This window comes from Neophocaena asiaeorientalis, unplaced genomic scaffold (assembly GCF_003031525.2).
Source record: "Neophocaena asiaeorientalis asiaeorientalis breed wild unplaced genomic scaffold, Neophocaena_asiaeorientalis_V1.1 scaffold364, whole genome shotgun sequence".
NCBI lineage: Eukaryota > Metazoa > Chordata > Mammalia > Artiodactyla > Phocoenidae > Neophocaena > Neophocaena asiaeorientalis.
In genome coordinates, this window is record NW_020172457.1 from 1,849,415 (window position 1) to 1,869,187 (window position 19,773).

General features: G+C 40.0%; 1 protein-coding gene across 9 annotated transcripts in view; it reads left to right on the forward strand.

The window, feature by feature from the left end:
- SLC35B4 (solute carrier family 35 member B4) overlaps positions 1 to 19,773 on the forward strand; it is a 54,734-nt gene that overhangs the window by 5,643 nt on the left and 29,318 nt on the right. For 8 of the 9 annotated variants that reach the window (XR_003002265.1, XR_003002266.1, XR_003002264.1 and 5 more), the window contains exons 2-8: positions 8,974 to 9,087; positions 12,187 to 12,289; positions 13,454 to 13,503; positions 15,838 to 15,919; positions 16,139 to 16,199; positions 17,707 to 17,816; positions 19,138 to 19,213. Coding sequence is in view for 6 of the 9 variants with exons in the window: in XM_024737961.1 (XP_024593729.1) it covers positions 8,974 to 9,087; positions 12,187 to 12,289; positions 13,454 to 13,503; positions 15,838 to 15,919; positions 16,139 to 16,199; positions 17,707 to 17,816; positions 19,138 to 19,213 (596 nt within the window). In the remaining 3 variants the exon portion in view is untranslated. Of the gene's footprint in view, positions 1 to 3,752; positions 3,833 to 8,973; positions 9,088 to 12,186; positions 12,290 to 13,453; positions 13,504 to 15,837; positions 15,920 to 16,138; positions 16,200 to 17,706; positions 17,817 to 19,137; positions 19,214 to 19,773 lie in introns of those variants that run through there. The other variant, XM_024737960.1, reaches the window with a different exon arrangement.

Sequence of the window (19,773 nt, forward strand, 5' to 3'; positions counted from 1 at the left end):
TAAGTGTTTGCCAGTCTGTGAGTCACCCACCCACCAGTTATGGGATTTGATTTTACTGTGATTGCACCCCTCCTACCATCTCATTATGGCTTCTCCTTTGTCTTTGGATGTGAGGTATCTTTTTTGGTGGGTTCCAGTGTCTTCCTGTCGATGATTGTCCAGCAGCTAGTTGTGATTCTGGTGTTCTCGCAAGAGGGAGTGAGAGCATGTCTTTCTACTCCGCCATCTTGGTTCTTCCTCCGATCTTCTGACACATTAATGTTGATCACTCTCTTGAGTTCCTCTGAAGATATTCTAATTTTTTGCTGTGTCCAGTGTGCTCTGCAAACTCTGTAACACCACACTCCAGAGGCCCTCCTTTCCACATGCTGCCTCTCCCCTTCTTCACAGGTCCTACTCATGTATCTTTTTGAATTATAATTTTGTCTAGGTATTTGCCCAGGAGTGGGATTGCTGGATCATATGGTAATTCTATTTTTAGTTTTCTGAGGAACTTCCATACTGTTTTCCATAGTGGCTGCACCAATTAACATTCCCAGCAACAGTGTAGGAGGGTTCCCTTTTCTCTACACCCTCTCCAGCATTTGTTATTGGTAGACTTTTTAATGATGGCCATTCTGACCAGTGTGAGGTGGTACCTCATTGTAGTTTTGATTTGCATTTCTCTAATAATTAGTGATGCTGAGCATCTTTTCATGTGCCTACTGGCCATGTGTATGTCTTCTTTGGAGAATTGTCTATTAAGGTCTTCTGCCCATTTTTCAATTGGGTTTTTTTTTGTTGTTGTTCAGTTGTATGAGCTGTTTGTATACTTTGGAGATTAAGCCCTTGTCAGTTGCATAATTTGCAGATATTTTTTCCAGTTCCATAGGTTGTCTTTTCTTTGTTTTGTTTTGCTTTTATGGTTTCCTCTGCTATGCAAAAGCTTGTAAGTTTGATTAGGTCCCATTTGTTTATTTTGTTTTTACTTCTGTTGCCTTGGGAGACTAACCTACGAAAACATTGGTGTGATATATTACAGAGAATGATTTGCCTATGGTCTCTTCTAACAATTTTATGGTGTCATGTCTTATGTTTAAGTCTTTTTTTTTTTTTTTTTTTTTTTGGCTCTGTTTGTTCTTCATTGCTGCACGCAGGCTTTCTCTAGTTCCAGTGAGCAGGGGCTACTCTTTTCTGTGGTGTGCGGGCTTCTCATTGCAGTGGCTTCTCTTGTAGCCGAGCACGGGCTCTTGGCACAATGGCTTCAGAAGTTGTGGCACGTGGGCTCAGTAGTTGTGGCTTGAGGGCTCTAGAGCGTAGGCTCAGTAGTTGTGGCAGACGGGCTTAGTTGCTCCGGTGCATGTGGGATCTTCCTGGACCAGGGATCGAACCCGTGTCCCCTCCACTGGCAGGCAGATTCTCAACCACTGCGCCACCAGTGAAGTCCCTTTATTAATGTTTTATAGTTCTCAGCATATAAGTCTTTCACCTCCTTGGTCAGTTTTATTCCTTGTGTCTGTGTGTGTGATTTTTGAAAGGTATTGCTCTTTTACATTCCCTTTCTGATATTTTATTGTTAGCGTAAAGAAATGCAACTGATTTCTGAATGTTAATCTTGTATCCTGCTACTTTGTTGAATTCATTTATTAGATCTAGTAGTTTTTGTGTGGAGTCCTTAAGGTTTTCTATATATAGTATCATGTCATCTGTGTATAGTGATAATTTTACCTCTTTCCTTCCAATCTGAATATGTTTTATTTCTTTTTCTTGTCTGGTTGCTGTGGTTAAGACTTCCAATACTGTGTTGAATAGAAATGGTGAGAATGGGCATCCTTGTCTTGTTCCAGATTTTAGCAGGAAGGCTTTCAGCTTTTCACCATTGAGTATTATATTGGCTGTGGGTTTGTCATAAATGGCTTTTATTATGTTGAGATATGTTCCTTCTATACCCACTTTGGTAAGAGTTTTTATCATGAATGGATGTTGAATTTTGTCAAATGCTTTTTCTGCATCTGTTGAGATGATTATTTGGTTTTTGACTTTTCTTTGGTTAATGTGGTATATTACATTGATTGATTTGCCTATGTTGAACCATCCTTGTGAACTTGGGATGAATCCCACTTGATTGTGGTGTATGATCTTTTTTATGTGTTGTTGGAATCAATTTGCTAATATTTTGTTGAGAATTTTTGCATCTATATTCATCAAAGACATTGGCCCGTAATTTTCTTTTTTTGGTGGTATCTTTGGTTTTGATATCAGGGTGATGGCGGCTTCATAAAATGTCTGTGGGAGTGTTCCCTCCTCTTCAATCCTTTGGAAGAGTTTGAGAACGATCAATATAAGTTCTTTGTATGTTTGGTAGAATTTGCCTGTGAAGCCATCTGGTTCTGGACTTTTGTTTGTAGGGGGTTTTTTTGCTTTTAAGTTTTTTTTGATATGGAGCATTTTTAAAGTCTTATTGAATTCATTACAATATTTCTTTCTGTTTTATGTTTTGGTTTCTTGGCCATGAGGCATGTGGGATCTTAGCTCCCTGAGCAGGGATCGAACCCACACCCTCTGCATTGGAAGGTGAAGTCTTAACCACTGTGCCACCAGGGAAGTCCCTGTAGGGTGTATTTTTATTTTATTTTACTTTTTAAATTTATTTATTTATTTTTTGTGGTACGCGGGCCTCTCACTGTTGTGGCCTCTCCCGTTGCGGAGCACAGGCTCCGGATGTGCAGGCTCAGCAGCCATGGCTCACGGGCCTAGCCGCTCCGCGGCATGTGGGATCTTCCCGGACCGGGGCACGAACCTGTGTCCCCTGCATCGGCAGGCGGACTCCCAACCACTGCGCCACCAGGGAAGCCCCGTGGGCGTATTTTTAAATTGCAGATTCTGTTTCGCTTCTAGTGATTGGTCTGTTCAAATAATGTACTTATTCTTGATTCAGTTTGGTGGGCTGTATGTTGCGAGAAAGTTGTCCATTTCTTCTAGGTTGTCAAATTTGTTGGTATATAATTTTTTATAGTATTCTCTTATGTTTTTTTGTATTTCTGTTGTATCACTTGAGCTTTCTCCTTTTTCATTTCTTATTTTGTTTATTTGGGTTCTCTCTCTTTTCTTCTTGGTGAGCCTGGCCAGAGATTTGTCAGTTTTGTTTACCCTTTCAAAGAACTAGCTCTTGGTTTTATTGATTTTTTTTTCTGTTGTCTTTTAAATCTCTATCTTATTTATTTCCTCCCCAATCTTTATTATTTCCTTCCTTCTGTTGACTTTAGGTTTTGTTTGTTCTCCTTTTTCTGATTCTTTTAGGTGGTAGGTTAGATTGTTTATTTGAAATTTTTCTTATTTTTTTGAGGAAGGCCTGTATTGATATGAACTTCCCTCTAAGAACTGCTTTTTGCTGCATCCCATAGATTTTGTACGGTTGTGTTTTCATTGTCATTTGTATCAAGGTAATTCTTAATTTCCTTTTTGATTTCCTCGTTAACCCATTGGTTTTTTAGTAGCATGTTGTTTAGTCCCCATGTAATCGTTTTTTTTAATTCTTACTTATTTGAAATTTTTCTTATTTTTGAGGAAGGCCTGTATTGATATGAACTTCCCTCTAAGAACTGCTTTTTGCTGCATCCCATAGATTTTGTACGGTTGTGTTTTCATTGTCATTTGTATCAAGGTAATTCTTAATTTCCTTTTTGATTTCCTCGTTAACCCATTGGTTTTTTAGTAGCATGTTGTTTAGTCCCCATGTAATCGTTTTTTTTAATTCTTCCTCAGTTCTGTTCCTGTGGTTGATTTCTGGTTTCGTACTGCTGTGGTCAGAGAAGATGCTTGAAATGATCTCTATACCGTTAAATTTGTTGTGGTGAGTCTTGTGCCCTAGTATGTGGCCATTCCTAGAGAATGTTCCACGTGCACTTGAAAAGAATGTGTGTTCTGGGGTTTTTTTGGATGTAATGTCCTGCAAATATCAATTAAATATAACTGTTCTGTTGTATCATTTAGCATCTCTCTCCATTGATGTGAGCACGGTGTTAAAATCTCCTACTATTATTGTATTCCCATCAATTTCTCCCTTTATGTCTATTAGTATTTGTTGTATATATTTGGGTGCTCCTATATTAGGTCCAAGTATGTCGACAAGTGTAAAATCCTTTTCTTGTATTGATCCTTTTATCATTATATAGCGTCCCTCTTTATCTTTATTTATAGCCTTTGCTTTAAAGTCTATTTTGTCTGATATGAGTATTGCAACTCCTGCTTTCTTGTCATTTCCGTTTGCATGAAATATCTTTTTCCATCTCCTCACTTTCAATCCATGTGTGTCCTTTGCCCTAAGGTGGGTCTCTTGTAGGCAGCATATTGTAGGCTCTTGTTTATTTAATCCAGTCTGCCACTCTGTGTGTTTTGATTGGAGCATTCAGTTCATTGACATTTAAGGTAATTATTGATACATACGTATTTATTGCCATTTAAAATTTTGTTTTCCAGTTGATTCTTTGTATCTTCTTTGTTTTTCTTTTTGTGGTTTGATGATTTCCTTTTATGCTTGTGTTCTTTTTGGTTTTTGTGAACCTACTGTATGTTTTTGATTTGTGGTTGCCCTGTTATTCAAGTATGTTAACCCCCCTTCCTGTATCTGCTTGCTTTAGATGGATAGTCATATAGGCTCAAGCATATTCTAAAAAAAAAAAAAGAATCTGCATTTTCTTACCCTCCTTCCCCACATTTTATGATTTTGACATCTTTTTTACATCTTCATGTTTATCCTTTTGCTGTTGCTTGTGTTTATCATCACTTTCACAAGTAGGTTTTGTTTTTTCTTTTTGATCTGTATACTGGCTGAGTGATTTACTTTCCAGTTGTGATGTCCTCCTTCTTGTATCTTCTTGCTTCTTTTCTATTTAGAGCAGACCTTTCAGTATGTCTTTTAGGATAGCTTTAGAATTGCTGTATTCTTTTAGTTTTTGCTTGTCTGAGAAATTCTTTATTTCTCCTCCTATTCCAAATGATAATCTTGCTGGGTAGAATATTCTGGGCTGCAGATCTTTCCCTTTCAAGACTTTGAATATATTTTGCTACTCCCTTCTGGCCCTCAGTGTTTTCTGTAGAGAAATCAGCTGATAGCCTTATGGGGGTTCCCTTGTAATTAACTCTTTGTTTTTCTCTTGCTGTCTTTAGAATCCTCTTTTTAACTTTGGCCATTTTTGTTATATGTCTTGGTGAAGGTCTGTTTGGGTTCATCTTGTTTGGGACCCTCTGTGCTTCCTGTATCTAGATATCTGTTTCCTTCTTTAGGTTTGGGAAGCTTTTAGCCATAATTTCTTCAAATACATTTTTAACCCCCTTTTCTCTTTCTTCTCCTTCTGGAATCCCTATTAGATGTAGATTGGCATGCTCTATATTATCCCACAGGTCTCTTTTATTGCTTTCATGTTTTCTTTTTTTCATTTGGCTTTCTGTCTGCTGTTTTGATTGGGTAATTTCCATTATTTTATCTTCCAGATCACTTATTCTTTCTTCTGTATTATTCATTCTATTCATTGCCTTTACCTCAGCTTTCGTCTTGGCAAACGAATTTTTACATTTTTCTTGGCTCCTCCTTACAGTTTCTAGTTCCTTTTTACAGTAATTTGCATTTCTGTCAATAGCCTTTCTTAATTCAGTATTTTCATTACTTGTTTTTTGAACTTGGCGTCTGTTAGACTGATGAGGTCTGTTTCATTGTTCCTTCAGGGGAATTCTCTTGGTCTTTTAACTGGCAGTAGTTCCTCTGCTTCTTCATTTTGCTTGTGTTTCTCTCACTGTGTGAGTTTAGGAGAAACAATTATCTACTGTAGTCTTGGAGGGCTATTTATATGTGGCAGTGTCCCTGCGTAGCTTGTGTGGGTTTAATTTTTTTTGGCGTGAGGGTGGTTTTTGGTTTGGATATTTGCTGTCTCTTTCCTCAGCGTGTGCTGGCTGTCTCCACACAGCCAACCCCAGTCCTCTCCCCGGGGTCTGACCTCCGAAGCCTGAGCCTCAGCACCCAGCCCCGACTCTCCCCAGTGGACGAGCCACCCAAGCTGGGGAGTGCTGGCAGCACTGACCTTCTATGCAGGTCTCTCTGCAGACAGGGTACCGCACCCTCCTCCCAGGCTCTGAAGCTCCCTCTCTGTCCCAGCTGATTTTGCTGCCAGTGAGGGGACTTCCCCGGGTGCAGGAACCTTTCCTCCGTCACAGCTCCCCAAAAGGGGTGCAGATCCCATCCGGATTCCTTTCTCTCTCTTTTGTTCTTTTTTCTTTCGCCCTACTCAGTTATGTGGAGATTTTCTTGCCCTTTTGGGAGTCTGAGGTCTTCTGCCAGCGTTCAGTAGATATTCTGTGAGAATTGTTCCACATGTAGATGTATTTTTGATGCATTTGTGGGAGAAGGTGAGCTCCACGTCCTACTCCTCTGCCACCTTGATATGATCCTGTTATGATGCCTTTTACAACATCCTATGAAGGATACACTTTAAAGGAGAATCATTTTTTGAAATTGTTTATTTTTAACTTTCATACAGTCCTCATATTCTAGATCATGTGTGCTTAAAGTGAGGCATCCACAGTCATTCAGCTGCTCGGGTGAAAGCCAGACTCGGTGCCCAGAGATTGGTGGTGTGAAGATGAATAAGACAGTCCTCTAACCATCCCCACAGGGCACTGGGTTCCTACTGTCTCATATTCCGTGTTTGGTAGGGATCAGGTCTCATTCAGTTGGCAGCTCCCTCTCAGCCAGCAGCTACCTGCACACACAATAGGTTCTTGATAATTACTCTTTAATTGAATTGTCCTAAGCTTTCAGGAAAGAGAAAATAGAAGGGAAAACAAGAAGTATAATGAGCTCTTTTTGGACTAAGTCTTGTGCTTGGTGATTTATGTATATTTTCTCATTGAATCCTATGACGTTAAAAACACATCACTTCTTTTTTACAGGTGAGAAAAATTGCTCAACATAAATGTCTTTAAAAGGGTTCCTATACTTAGATTGAAGGTATCCTAGTGTTTTAGTTTTTGCCTTTTTCCCCCTGTTAAGTGTGTTTCAGGGACTGGCTTATTTACTCTACAATAAACCAATGAGATAGGCCCTAATACTGTTCCCATTTTAAAGATAAGCAAACTAAACTTAGGGTAATAAACTTCTACTGTCATAAGGTTAGCAGCATAGCTGGATATCCTGCATGTCATTGTGTGCTTTTAAGCACTGTGGACTGGCTCTCAACCCTATGACTGGCTGACACACACACAAACACACACACACACACACACACACACACACTGGCTCTCAACCCTATGACTGGCTGACACTCACACACACACACGCGCACGCACGCACGCACGCACGCACACACACACACACACCTCCCAGCCCTCAAATCCAGAGCCCCACCCCACCTGGGAGGGTGAGGCTTCTCAGGCGTATGGTTATTAAAGAGCAGCCTAGCCAGGGTTGAAAAGCACTGTGCTAGGAACTGTCTGGAGCTAAGGTTCCCTCTCCTGTCAGTCATACTTAGGCTAATGTTTTTAATTAGCTCCTAGACTGAGGGAAATGTCTTACATGGTTATTTATGGATTCCTGCAACGTTTAGCCCTGTCCCTCAAACATAAGGAGTGCTAAAAGAAAACGTTGAATTGGATATAGAGCAGTAGTTTTCAAGGACACCTTCATAGGTAGTAGAGCCTAAAGCGGAACAGGAGTTCCGCTTCCGATGGTGAGCACAGGAATGGCTTAGGCTTGGCGTTGTTTATGTTTATACCTGATGGGAGCATTTAAGAATGTGATCCTTGGCGCTGCTGTTTAATATTAATACCACCAATAGAGAGTGGAGTTGTTTTTAATAAATAGCATTATATTAATATATAATAATACAGTTAAATCCCTCTAATCAGTAGGTTTGGGTAAATGTCTTTGGTTAAGATGAAAATGCAGAACAGGGCACTATATTTCGTAATATGGGATTATGGGTAATGTGGGAACTCTGGAGGCCTCAGGAGAACAAAGACAGCTGGTCACTTTGTCCTTCCAGTGATTGGGCAGTGCCTCAGGGAGGACAAGCTCAAGAAAACCACAATATTTGAAGTAACTAACTTACACAGAGTGCCTCAAGAGGGATTGATATCAGAGGAACTTTTCTACCTTGTAGATTTGCTTGTAACGGTCACTGTGGAAGATTCGCCAACCCTTGAGTAGATCACTGAAGAGGTTCCACTGAATTCCACGAACGTTTGTTGAATCCCTGATACATTTGTGTTAAGGGTGGTGGAGACTAGTAAGACAGCAGTGCTCCTCAGTCCTGTCTTCATTATTGCCCCTCCTCCCGCCCCCACCAAAGACCCTTTATAGACATTTTTTCCTAATCATCTCTCTGCAGGTACACTGTATATGGACTTATGTGCTGTACGTATAACCCTTGCTTTATACTTAGAAAAATAGTAAGATTCCGCCCCCAGCCCCCCACCATTGTTGCCCCCATGGGGATTCTGTCTAAGGTAATCCCTGTCATTAACACTGGGTAGGAGTCTTTGATTGACAGCAGTCTCGGAGATATCCTGGTTGGGAGGATATGTAAACATTACAGGAGATCTGAGCATGTTTCTGTCCTTGGGCCTTGTGCCCAAGCTGATGAGGATCTGGACTAAAGCCCTCTTGGTTAAGTGAGGATCTCAACGAGAACCTATGACCAACTTCCTACAGTTTACTGGGAAAATTGTATCATAGTTCTAGGAACGAGCGTTATCATTTTTACTCATGGCCTGCTGTACCTGTGCAAGAGTAAAGGAAGAAAGCTGACGTTCTTCTCTGTGGGTGTGTTGCTAAGTGTGTGTGATCCGTGGGATATGAAAACTGAGATAAAGAAGGACAATGGGTAACAGAAATCCATCTTCCCTGTTATGCTGAACTATGAATAAAACAATTCTTAGTGCCCTTTATCTCAGTTTTCTGTGTCTTTTTTTTTTTTTTTCTTTTTATTATTCACTACACAGGAAGCATCCAGGATGCGGGAACATCGTGACATTTGCACAATTTTTATTTATCGCTGTGGAAGGCTTCCTCTTTGAAGCTGATTTGGGAAGGAAGCATCCAGCTATCCCAATAAGGTATGGCACATTGAAGTCTCTTTTTAGCCTTTTTTTTTTTTTTTTCCTAAGTTAAGAGCTTTTCTGGTACCTATACAAAAGGAATATGAGGCATCGTTTTATAAGATTGGTACCAAATATATCAGTAGAATAATTCATTTTCTGAATTTAATACATTGTGACATTGCAGGGAGCCTATTCTTAGAATAAAATTCCTGCCACGACACTTAAAATAACTCTGATGGAGGCAACTATATATATGTGTGTGTGTGTCTGTCTGGTATATGGTCAAAGGCCTGGTGTGACAACCAATTTTTAACCAGTTATGCATATTTTCCTCTTGTTGGTAAAGTTATCAAATATGTTAAGAGAGGTATCGTTGTTACTTTTAAAAGACCAATGGCTTTTGGAGATAGAGGTGGTAGTTACACAACATTGTAAGTGTCCTAAATACCACCGAGTCGTTCACTTTAAAATGGTGGATTTCATGTTATGGACTTTCAACTCAATCAAAAGAAAATGAACTGCAAGCTAAGGTAAAATTGTTGCTTCCAGACCTCCATCCACTAGTCCAAATTTGCATAACTATACTCATGGGGCCAAACAGAAAACAGGGCAGATCTTATAACGAACAGTGTATTGAAAACAGCATTCTTGTTGTGAGAGACTTGAAATCAAAGTGTTTTTTTTTGCGGTACGCGGGTCTCTCACTGCTGTGGCCTCTCCCGTTGCGGAGCACAGGCTCCGGATGCGCAGGCTCAGCGGCCATGGCTCACGGGCCCAGCCGCTCCACGGCATGTGGGATCTTCCCGGAGCGGGGCACGAACCCGTGTCCCCTGCATCGGCAGGCAGACTCTCAACCACTGTGCCACCAGGGAAGCCCTCAAAGTGTATTTTTTAAATTTAATTTTATTTTTATTTTATATTGGGGTATAGTTGATTTGCAATGTATTAGTTTCAGGTGTACAGCAAAGTGATTCAGTTATACATATATCCATTCTTTTTCAGATTCTTTTCCTGTATAGGTTATTACAGAATACTGAGTAGAGTTCCCTGTGCTGTACAATAGGTCCTTGTTGTTAAATTAAAAGACGGAACCACACACACACCAAGTGTAATCCATCCAGTTGTATTTAGTAGGATAGTGTCACTTAATCCCTTCGAGAGGGACGTTCTGGCGTGAATGCATCCAAGGACTGGCTAAGATTCATTGGTGTTATTTTGCAGCCTTCCTGAGTAGCCCGCTGTAGAAAATCTGGCTGAATTTTGTTACTAATATTGCATTTTTAAATATCCCAAGGTGATGCTAAATATTCTGAATACTTTCCCTTCCCCCATTGGCTTTAGTATCTGCATAAAACGTTCTGCTCCCAAGACCAGCATTTATATCAGAGTAGGAACCCCAGCATTTTTTGATTCCTCTGGTCCTTTCCCTCCTCCTTCCACTATTTCTTTCTTCTCTGGCTGCCACTAGCATAGTTCAGGAATGCATTCACTCTCGCCATGACTTTTATAGTAATAGCCTGGTTGGCTGACCTCCTGCCTATCACCTCTTCATCCCTCCATTTCAGCTTCCTACCATTGTATCACGACACCCACTCCACATGCACTCAGGTCACCGTTAGATTCAAAGTGAAGCCCAAACTCCCTAACCTGCCCTTGGAGGCTCCCCATGAACCTGCCCTAACAACCATGCTCCCATGTGTGCAATTCGTGCCGCTTATTTTATTTTCTATCTGGGAAGACGTAATCAAAATCTTGCTCGTGTCATTCATCCCCATGAGCGATTTCTAGGCAATACTATGTAGGCAGTGATGTGGAATAGTTGGAATTAATTATCCTGAAAGAACTTGATGACCTCTGTCTCCAGATGGCATCTGTTCAAGACTGAACTAGGAAAATTGGGCAAGAAAGCTTGTGAAATCACCAGTAGTATATTATTTATAAGCTGTGAAGTAGTTCTCACCAGTAACTTTGCATGTGTGTATTACTGTGTTCTGCATTCATCGTAAAGCTCTTCAGACTTTCCAGACTGTGTTCTTTTAGCCCTGGTGTGCATGGGCAGATAGCCCCCTACCTCACCAGGAACGCAAAATTGGTTCTTGTCAGGGAAGATAACTTGAGACTCACTGCTGTCACCTTCTCCAGATGTGCAAAGGTGAAAAGGATGGGGATCTGTGCTCAAAGACTTTCGACAATTCCTGAAGAATGTGGAACCACTTATTCACCTTTGCCCTGCATTCTTTAGCCTTGTACTTCAAATATTATTTTTCCCTTGTTGAATGTATTAGGTTGAATCATATGAAATTGCTGATGTTCAATCCCTTTTGACCTACCAAAAAACGGCATTTTGAATGGTTTAAGCTGATACGTATGAAAGGCATCTTAAAAATTATGTAATTAATTTATTTGTTTATAACTTGTTATTTGTGTTCATCCCTTTATCTTTCTAAATAATTAGAGTTCCTGGATTTCTTTTAGTTTTTGCTTTTTATTATTATTTAAAGACCTATACATTCTCAAAAAACAGGGGCCCTAATTTTAAATACAAATCTATGCAAGCCAAATGATGCCCTCATTAATTTGGAGGCCACTGGTTCAAGGTGGGATAATTTTAACAGTTGCTAGGGTGAAAGTAAGCCTTGACTTAGCACATCTTTTCTTTAGAAACAGTGAAAATTAATAGTATAAACAAGTGTATAGAGGAAATATTTGAGAGAGTTTAACAATTTTTAAGTTCTTTAGAGCTACATGAAAATTATATACAAAGAACTGATACAATAATAAAAATTATCCATTCACTTCAAAAAACCTATTGCTGTCTATCAGGTAACTCTTTTTGAAGCCTCATTTATAGTTGCTGTACGTACTAGAAAAATATTAAAATAGCGTTTCTTGGAACACATTCTATAGTTCAAACTTTTCCCACGTTATTCTGGCTTTGTGAAGTATTTTCATATGTACTTGGTGCTTGACTTCACATGGTAATAGTGATCCGATCTTTTAATCCAGAGGAAATAAGCACAAGACTTTTTAAACCAAAAATATGTATTTCCTTCTCTACTTGGTTTTCTTGAAATCGTGGATCCTGTGTGATGAGCTGTCGTCTCTGCCTCTCAGGTACTACGCCATAATGGTGACCATGTTCTTCACCGTCAGCGTGGTCAACAACTACGCCCTGAATCTCCACATCGCCATGCCCCTGCACATGATATTTAGATCTGTAAGTCTGCCGGCTCGTGTGAACATGTTCCTCTGGAAAATGCAGCACAGTGGGTCCATTAAACACATGACAAAAGTGGAAAGGGCCTGTAAGGAGTAAAGTCTAGGGTGTAAGACTAGGTCTCATGGATGAATAAGCAGAGGCTGGCTTTCATCTGAGAAGTAGGGCAAAAAAATAGGAAAGTGGGTGGTTTACTTTTATTTATCAGAGGTCTTACAGGTGATTAATAAAAGGAAAGTTAAAATTTCCCTGGATAACAGATTTTACCTTTAATTTTCTTCATCTGGTTGGTTTTATATTCGTTCTTGCTATGAATGTTATTTATTTCTCATCACTCTTTGTTTCTTCCATGAAATTACGTTGACTTCTAGTACATGATATAGATACTTCTCTTTTCTGATTTGTTTTGAAAATAGAGACTTCAGATAATTACATAAAAGGAAATTCTTGAAGGTAGCATTTCTCCCAAAGCAGCAGAGGTTTTCATCTTTGCCTCATGCATGGTGGGAGAGCTAGTTTGTATATAAATAAGAACAGAGTGTTTCCAGAAGAACAGGAAAGAAACTCCAGAGGGAATATAGTTAGGATTGCAGAAGAATGCAAAATAGGTAAAAATTGGAATTATAACTTTTCTGTGTGGCCTGAGATTTTTGTGAGATGGAATGTGCTGTCCCTAAAGCAACTTTCCAGAGGTGATTATAATGACTAAGATGACCTTCAGAGCATTGATCACAGAATAGACTTTCAGTAGACACTTGCTGATTGATTGACAACTTTCCAGACAAGAGACAGATCCCTGCACAACTTCATTCAGTCAAACTGGGCGAGGAGAAGCTTGTTAAAGGCTCCTATAAATCAGATGGGAAATTTGACAAAAATAAGTCCATAACATACTTCATTCCTGCTAGCCCAGCTTCAGCTTTGACCCCTTATTGAGAATTGATCATTTTTATTCTCATTGTCAACTTTAAAATGTTGTACAATTTTACGTGTAGATTGTACGGTAACTTCTGCCATCCTAGCAACGTGGTGTACCTCACTCATCATTCATCCTAACCTCCTCCTTTCCAGCTGTTTCCCCCACCTTGCCCCTGTTCATACTTATCTTGACTTGTGTTATCTCCTTTCCCTAGTGCACTAAAACTCTGTTGTCTCTTTTCACAGGGTTCTCTAATTGCCAACATGATTCTAGGAATTATCATTTTGAAGAAAAGGTAAACAATACTCTTTTATATTTTGTGTACAGGAAGGATAAGCTGAGCCCCAGCCATAAGCTCATCTGGATTCCTTTTCTCATAGTGATGATAAGTTGGTGCTTGGCCATCTGCCTTGTTTCTTAGTTCTGTCTGTGACAGTGGTGCTCATTCCTGAGGCAGTGGACCAGGTGAGAGGCCCCACCTGTGGCTTTGGAGCAGCATATTCTCTGTGTAGAATTAATAAACTCCTGTCATCATTGACTCTTTAGTACCATACTAATCTACGAAGCCAATTGCTCTAGAACTTCACTGTCCCACGTGGTCACCACTGGCTACATGTGACTATTTACATTTAATTTTAAATATTAAAAAGTAAATAAAATTAAATATATAGTTTCTCCATCTCACTAGTCACGTTTTAAGTGCTCAGCAGCCACACGTGGCTAGTGGTGACCGCCTTGGAGAGCCCAGATGTGGGGCGTTGCCAGCTTCCCTGGAGTTCTGTGGGACAGTGCTGTCCTAGGAAGCGTACAATATAATGAGCTAAGAAATAATCATACGTATTATAAAGAAAATTGCTAACAAAGGCCCAAGTGGCCAAACAAGATGCGATGAAAAGTTTCAGGACCGTTCTTTGTAACTGTCACCGGTGGCTCTCTCTGGGTACGGCTGGGAAATATCAGAAGTATCTGGGATGCTGTTGCCAAGCATTTGTCTCTCACCTTCATTCGGAGCCTCACTCCCAGGGAGGAGAGGTGTGGGGCAGAGACAGCCCGTGCAGTCTGGAACACTTCTCAGCGGGAAGTTCATCCTCACTGTTGAGACCAAAATCGTGCAAGCTGGTGCCTGCTTTTCAATGTATTCAGTACCCAGCCCGAAGTATTAAAACTCTCCATACCAGCTTGGAAAGTAGCTGTCAATTCAGTGTGGGAAGCTAGAGTTTTTAAGTAATAAGGGCTGTGTCATGAAAAGGCTCCTTATCATGAGCTGTTTGTCTCCTGAGGCTTGTGTATTCCCCAGATAAGCACCATTGTAGTTGATTTCTTTTCTAGGTTCTCTCTATTCAAGCACACAGAGGTAATGGTCAGGTTCATTATCTTTGAAGGGGGACCCCTGTGCTTCTTGGTAATGTAAAGGTCACATTGGGACAGAGCCGTGGTCTTTCCAACCTTTGATTTTGGCGCATAGCAGGGATACAAAAGAACTTATTATAAAAGGAATGTATTCTCCTGACATACCCCAAATGTCAGGGGGCCTTAAACATTGCAGTTTTCCTTAGTTTTTAGTCTGTCATCTGGAATCTCTCTAAGTCTTTTTTGACTCTCTCCAGTCTGTATCCCCCAGAGAACAGGAATTTCCCTAAGCTAACTAATATCATGGTTTAGTAATTCTCTCCTTTTGTTTATCTTGAGTAGCACCCGTCAAGTTTATAGTGTGTTCCCTTTTCCAGGATTTGAAGACCAAATCTATATTCACCTTAACCATGCCCTTCATTATTGTTTAGGCCTGAATTTGAGACCTCCCTATCTGATCTTTGCAGACTGGAGAGTTCCCTTACGTTTCTGTCTGCCCGCAGCAGCGCCTGTGTCCTCGCCCGCCCCTCTTCTCTAGTGTGGTGCACCTGGCCCCTTGCTCTGCCCCACAGCCAGTTCCGTTGGCCATTTTCTGAGGCGCTGTGACCAGAACTATACAAAGTATTTGAGTAGAAAACTTCAGATATAAGGTTTTAACTTCTTTTCATTCCTGTCTGAGGCCTTTTGCTTTATCACCAAGAGCCTGAGAGGGACGTTAATTGATACTATTTTAGTTAATGTGAAATGCCACTCTTATTACTGCTAATAGTCCTATTAGTTTCATATTACTTGCTTTATCCAACTATGCCAACATTTCAAAACAATATTTAAGAGACGTAAAGACAGTGCCTTCCCCTGCTGCTTGTCCCTGATATTCCTTCCGCCCTTCCTCTCATGCTGTGTCTCTTCACACTCAGGTCTGGGCCCCAGAAGCCAGGGGAAGCAACAGGCACCCCTTGAGATCTAGCAGGCTTTCATCCGGACTCGAGAGCAGGATGGGCTGTCATGTCTGGTCTGTCTTTGTTTTCTGATGAAACAATCTATTGGTGCACAAACTACGGGAAACAGACTGTCTTAAACACCACCAGAAAGGGCGCTGTTTAGAAACTAGTCGGCATCCTGATTCTTTTCACGCACAGACTTACGTGGACTCTGCTGGGAAGTGCTCCCCTTGATTGCGTTTTGGTGACTTGTACTCTCATGAACCATCTGACTGTCAACGTCATGTGGGAATTTGTATCTGTGCTTTCCTGAGGTGCTCTTTTTCTTATTTTTGCAGATACAGTGTATTCAAATATGCCTCCATTGCCCTGGTGTCTGTGGGGATATTTATTTGCACTTTCATGTCAGCAAAGCAGGTGGTAAGAATCTGTTCACAAATGATTTCTATTCACTACTTGCCTTGGGGGCCCAGGTACTTATTAATGATATAATAAATGTAAATGCTCATGTAATACAAGGATTTAAATCTCTGAAAGAGAAGAGTAGAGGGAAATGGGTAACATAAATATTTCCCTTGTATTGAGGCCCCTTGAATGTAGTTCTGGTCTCTGTACCTCGTATTTTTTCTTATTTCCTAGACTTCCCAGTCCAGCTCGAGTGAGAATGATGGATTCCAGGCATTTGCATGGTGGTTTCTAGGCAAGTACAGTAATTACAATAAAGCTAATTGCCTCTGCAGTTCTGTTTTCAGAGGTTTCTCCTAAGGGATATGTTTCTTGGCAAGAAGCTTTGGCTAAACAAATTATGCCATAGAAGAGAGAGGCACCTGGGATTATATATCTCTGAACCTTAGTGTTCAAGAAACGAAAAAAAAAAAGTCTGTATTCATGGTAGCGTGTTCTACAGCATGGATGCTGTCTTGGTTGCCACTGGTGTAGGAAGAAAAGTCTGTGTCTAGTTGCCCATCACACTCTCTGGGAGCAACAGAGTATCATCCATTTCTTTATGATCCGTCTGCTGAGCAGAAGCTTCCACAAAAGGAGGGCACATTACAGCAGTTGACTCTTTAAGTTTCCAAGGGACCCATTTCTAAATCTTAGATTTATTTTCCTCATAAGCTGTTCCACATGGCAATGTTCCCAAACCTGACGGATCATCACAATCTCCTGGGGAGTTTTTAAAAATACAAATCTCTCTTTGTTGAATTAATTAAACAACTCCTATAGAGCTTTGCCCTTGCTGTGTATGATAGAGAGGGGAAAGTTAGTGATGGCAATAAGATATTGAGACTGACCAAATGGAAGAAAAGTAGCAATGAAAGAACTATTCTCCTCGCCTCTTGACTTTGAAACTTTATCTCTTTAGATCGTTGTTCTTAACATAGAAAGCTCTTTATCAGCTATTAGAAAGATACTTTATCCAATAAGAACTTGCAAAAGACATGAACACACAATTCATGGGGACAAAATTAATGTTCAGTAAACTTATGTTCAGCCTTGCTAGTCTAGTAATCAGAGAAATGCAAATTGAAACCAAAATGCAGTACCTTTTAATTTTGGTCTCTTATATTGGCAAGATAATAAATGATTATTCTCATTGCTGCTGAGGATGCAGTAAGGCCACCATTTCCATATAAACTGTTTATGGTAAATTGACACAGCCTTTCTGGGAAAAAAAGTATGTGTATGTATTGAGTTTTTTAAATGTCTACAACCTTTGACTCAGTAATCCCCCTTATGAGAGTGTATCCTAAGGAAATAATCAACATTTTGTTTAAAGATTTATGTACTAGGATGTACATTGATTTTAATGATGAAATAATTGGAAGTAACCTAACCATTCTATTATAAGACATTTAAGTATGGTACATCCACATGATAGAATAATATGCAGCCATACTTTTGAAAAAATTTTAATGAATGACCTGAAGGAAAATCCAGGAAAAAGGTCGTGAAGAAAGCAAGATATAAAATTATAATTTATGATCCTGTCTCAGCATAAAATATCTACCTACGTATATACGCAGAGAGAGGTAGCAAACTGTTTAGGACTGGATGGTAATATTGTGGTTGATTTTTATTTCTTCTTAAATTTTGTACATGTTGCACATTTAGTGTGTAATGTTTGTAGAACTTAATGTTCTTTAAGAAAAGATCCTGGAAGTTAGCAAATGCAGGCATCTTGTAACTCGATGTTTGCTTTTTAGGTATTGGGGCACTGACTTTCGCTCTTCTGATGTCAGCAAGGATGGGTATTTTCCAAGAGACTCTGTACAAACAATTTGGGAAACACGCCAAGGAGGCTTTGTTTTATAATGTAAGCAGTTTCTTGAACCCAGGGAAGATGAAAATTATTTTGTTATTGTTATTGTAATATGTTATTTCAAATGTGATATGTCATCCTTCTGATGTAGTCGAAGGATCAGATCCAATAAACTGTTTTGGGGCCCACGGACTTTGGCACTTTTAAGAGGCTGCCACAGTTCTCTACACGAGGTGATCATTATCAGTCAGTGTGAACAGAACATGTCTGCCAACCAGGAACAACCCCAAGGGACAAGGAACCCAATGTTCCTATAGATGAAATCAAGTTAAAACCACTACGGAAACCTAGAAAGGGAATAGAAGTTTCAGAAACCCCATGCCGAGGAGAATGTGTGCGGTCAGGCATTTGGGAGAGTTGGGGAAGATGGGATTTGAGGAGTAAGTCCCTCAGATGGGCCTTATTCTTTTGATGGAGAATTTAATTAGTTAATTATATACGCTTTCGCTTCTTGTTTGAAACTGCTGATCTAGAGCCACCTCCTCTAACTTTCCTCTTCCTCCCCCGTCTTTTCTGTTGAAATAATGCCCGGCTCCTCAAGGTCATGGTGATATCATTGCCTCCAGATTCAGTAATCTCAGGGATTCCTTCCCTGCCAACCGTTTGTACTGAAGTTGCAGACAAGCAACTTGAGACATTTACTTAGAGCTAGAGTATGCGGCTGAGAATTTAAAAAATAAAGGAACATTCTGTTTGGTTTACGTGTTTCTTTTAGCATGGCACCTGGTGTATAGTTAACTGCTTGGTAAATGTTTACTGTGATTCCTTGTTATCGTGGTGGTAGTAGTGGTGGGTTGTTGTCAAGCACCTTACCTTTGCTTACCTATTGTTTCCCCTTCCTCTTCAATCTCTTCTTATTCTTGTCTTCATTTCTTTATCCCTGACTTCATATTGTCCTCCACTCTCTTTTCCCACTAGTTTCCTGAACACCCTAAAATCCGCCTGCACGTTCCATATAATTTTTAAATCCGTTATAGTAAATAGTAAAATGTAGCAGATCCTTTGGGCAGAATGACTGTGTGTTTCAATTTTCCATTCCCTTTTGTTGAGGAAAGGATGCTGGCTCTATTTTTTTGCTCTGTGTGTAATGACCATCAGACTTCAAAGGGCAAGAACTGTAATTTGGGGGTTGGTATCATGCCCTACAATGTAAGTGGTCAGTAGCACTGGATACTTTTAACTTAATAAATAAGTCTGACTTGCTTTTCTTGATATTGCTTGTTAAACAACTTGTAAAACTTTCAATCAGTGTAAAGATACTCTAATTCTTCTATAATTTTGCATTTAAATTTACATGAAATGTTTCTTCCCCTAGCATGCCCTTCCACTTCCTGGTTTCATCTTCTTGGCTTCTGACATTTATGACCATGCCGTTCTATTCAATAATTCTGGTGAGTTTGGGGTTACCTAGTAGAATTACCTAACAGTTTCAGAGGCAGCGTCTTCATTTTACTCTCGACTTGACCACTGCTTTTTTCATGGTCTTATCCAAATCATCTGTCACCCTGGAAACAGTCCCCATTCCACCTTCCTGGAATATAGTGCCATTAATCAGTGGTTGCAGCAGCAAAAGCCTTTCTAGGCACTTCCCAGTCAATGAAGTAAGACAGTATCCTCAGATTTTCTGTTTTGCTGTGGAATTTGTGTTTGCATTTGAACGTGCAATGTATGATGTTCTGAGAATGCAAACAAATAGTAATAATACTGCAGTGACTGGAGCCGTGAGAAGTTGGGCAGCAGTCCAGCTTCTTTACCCCTGTTCTCTGCTGGGAAGGGCAGTCTGCTCACAGATCCAGGCCGAGCTGCCTCTGAGCAAGGAGGAACAAAAATGATGACAGGGCTTTTTCTTAGTTACAGGGCAGATAGGCAGCAGGAGTAAACAAAGTTAGTTCAAATGTCTACAGTGTAAGTTAGCTATTACTTTTTTTTTTTTTTTTTTTTTTTTTTTTTG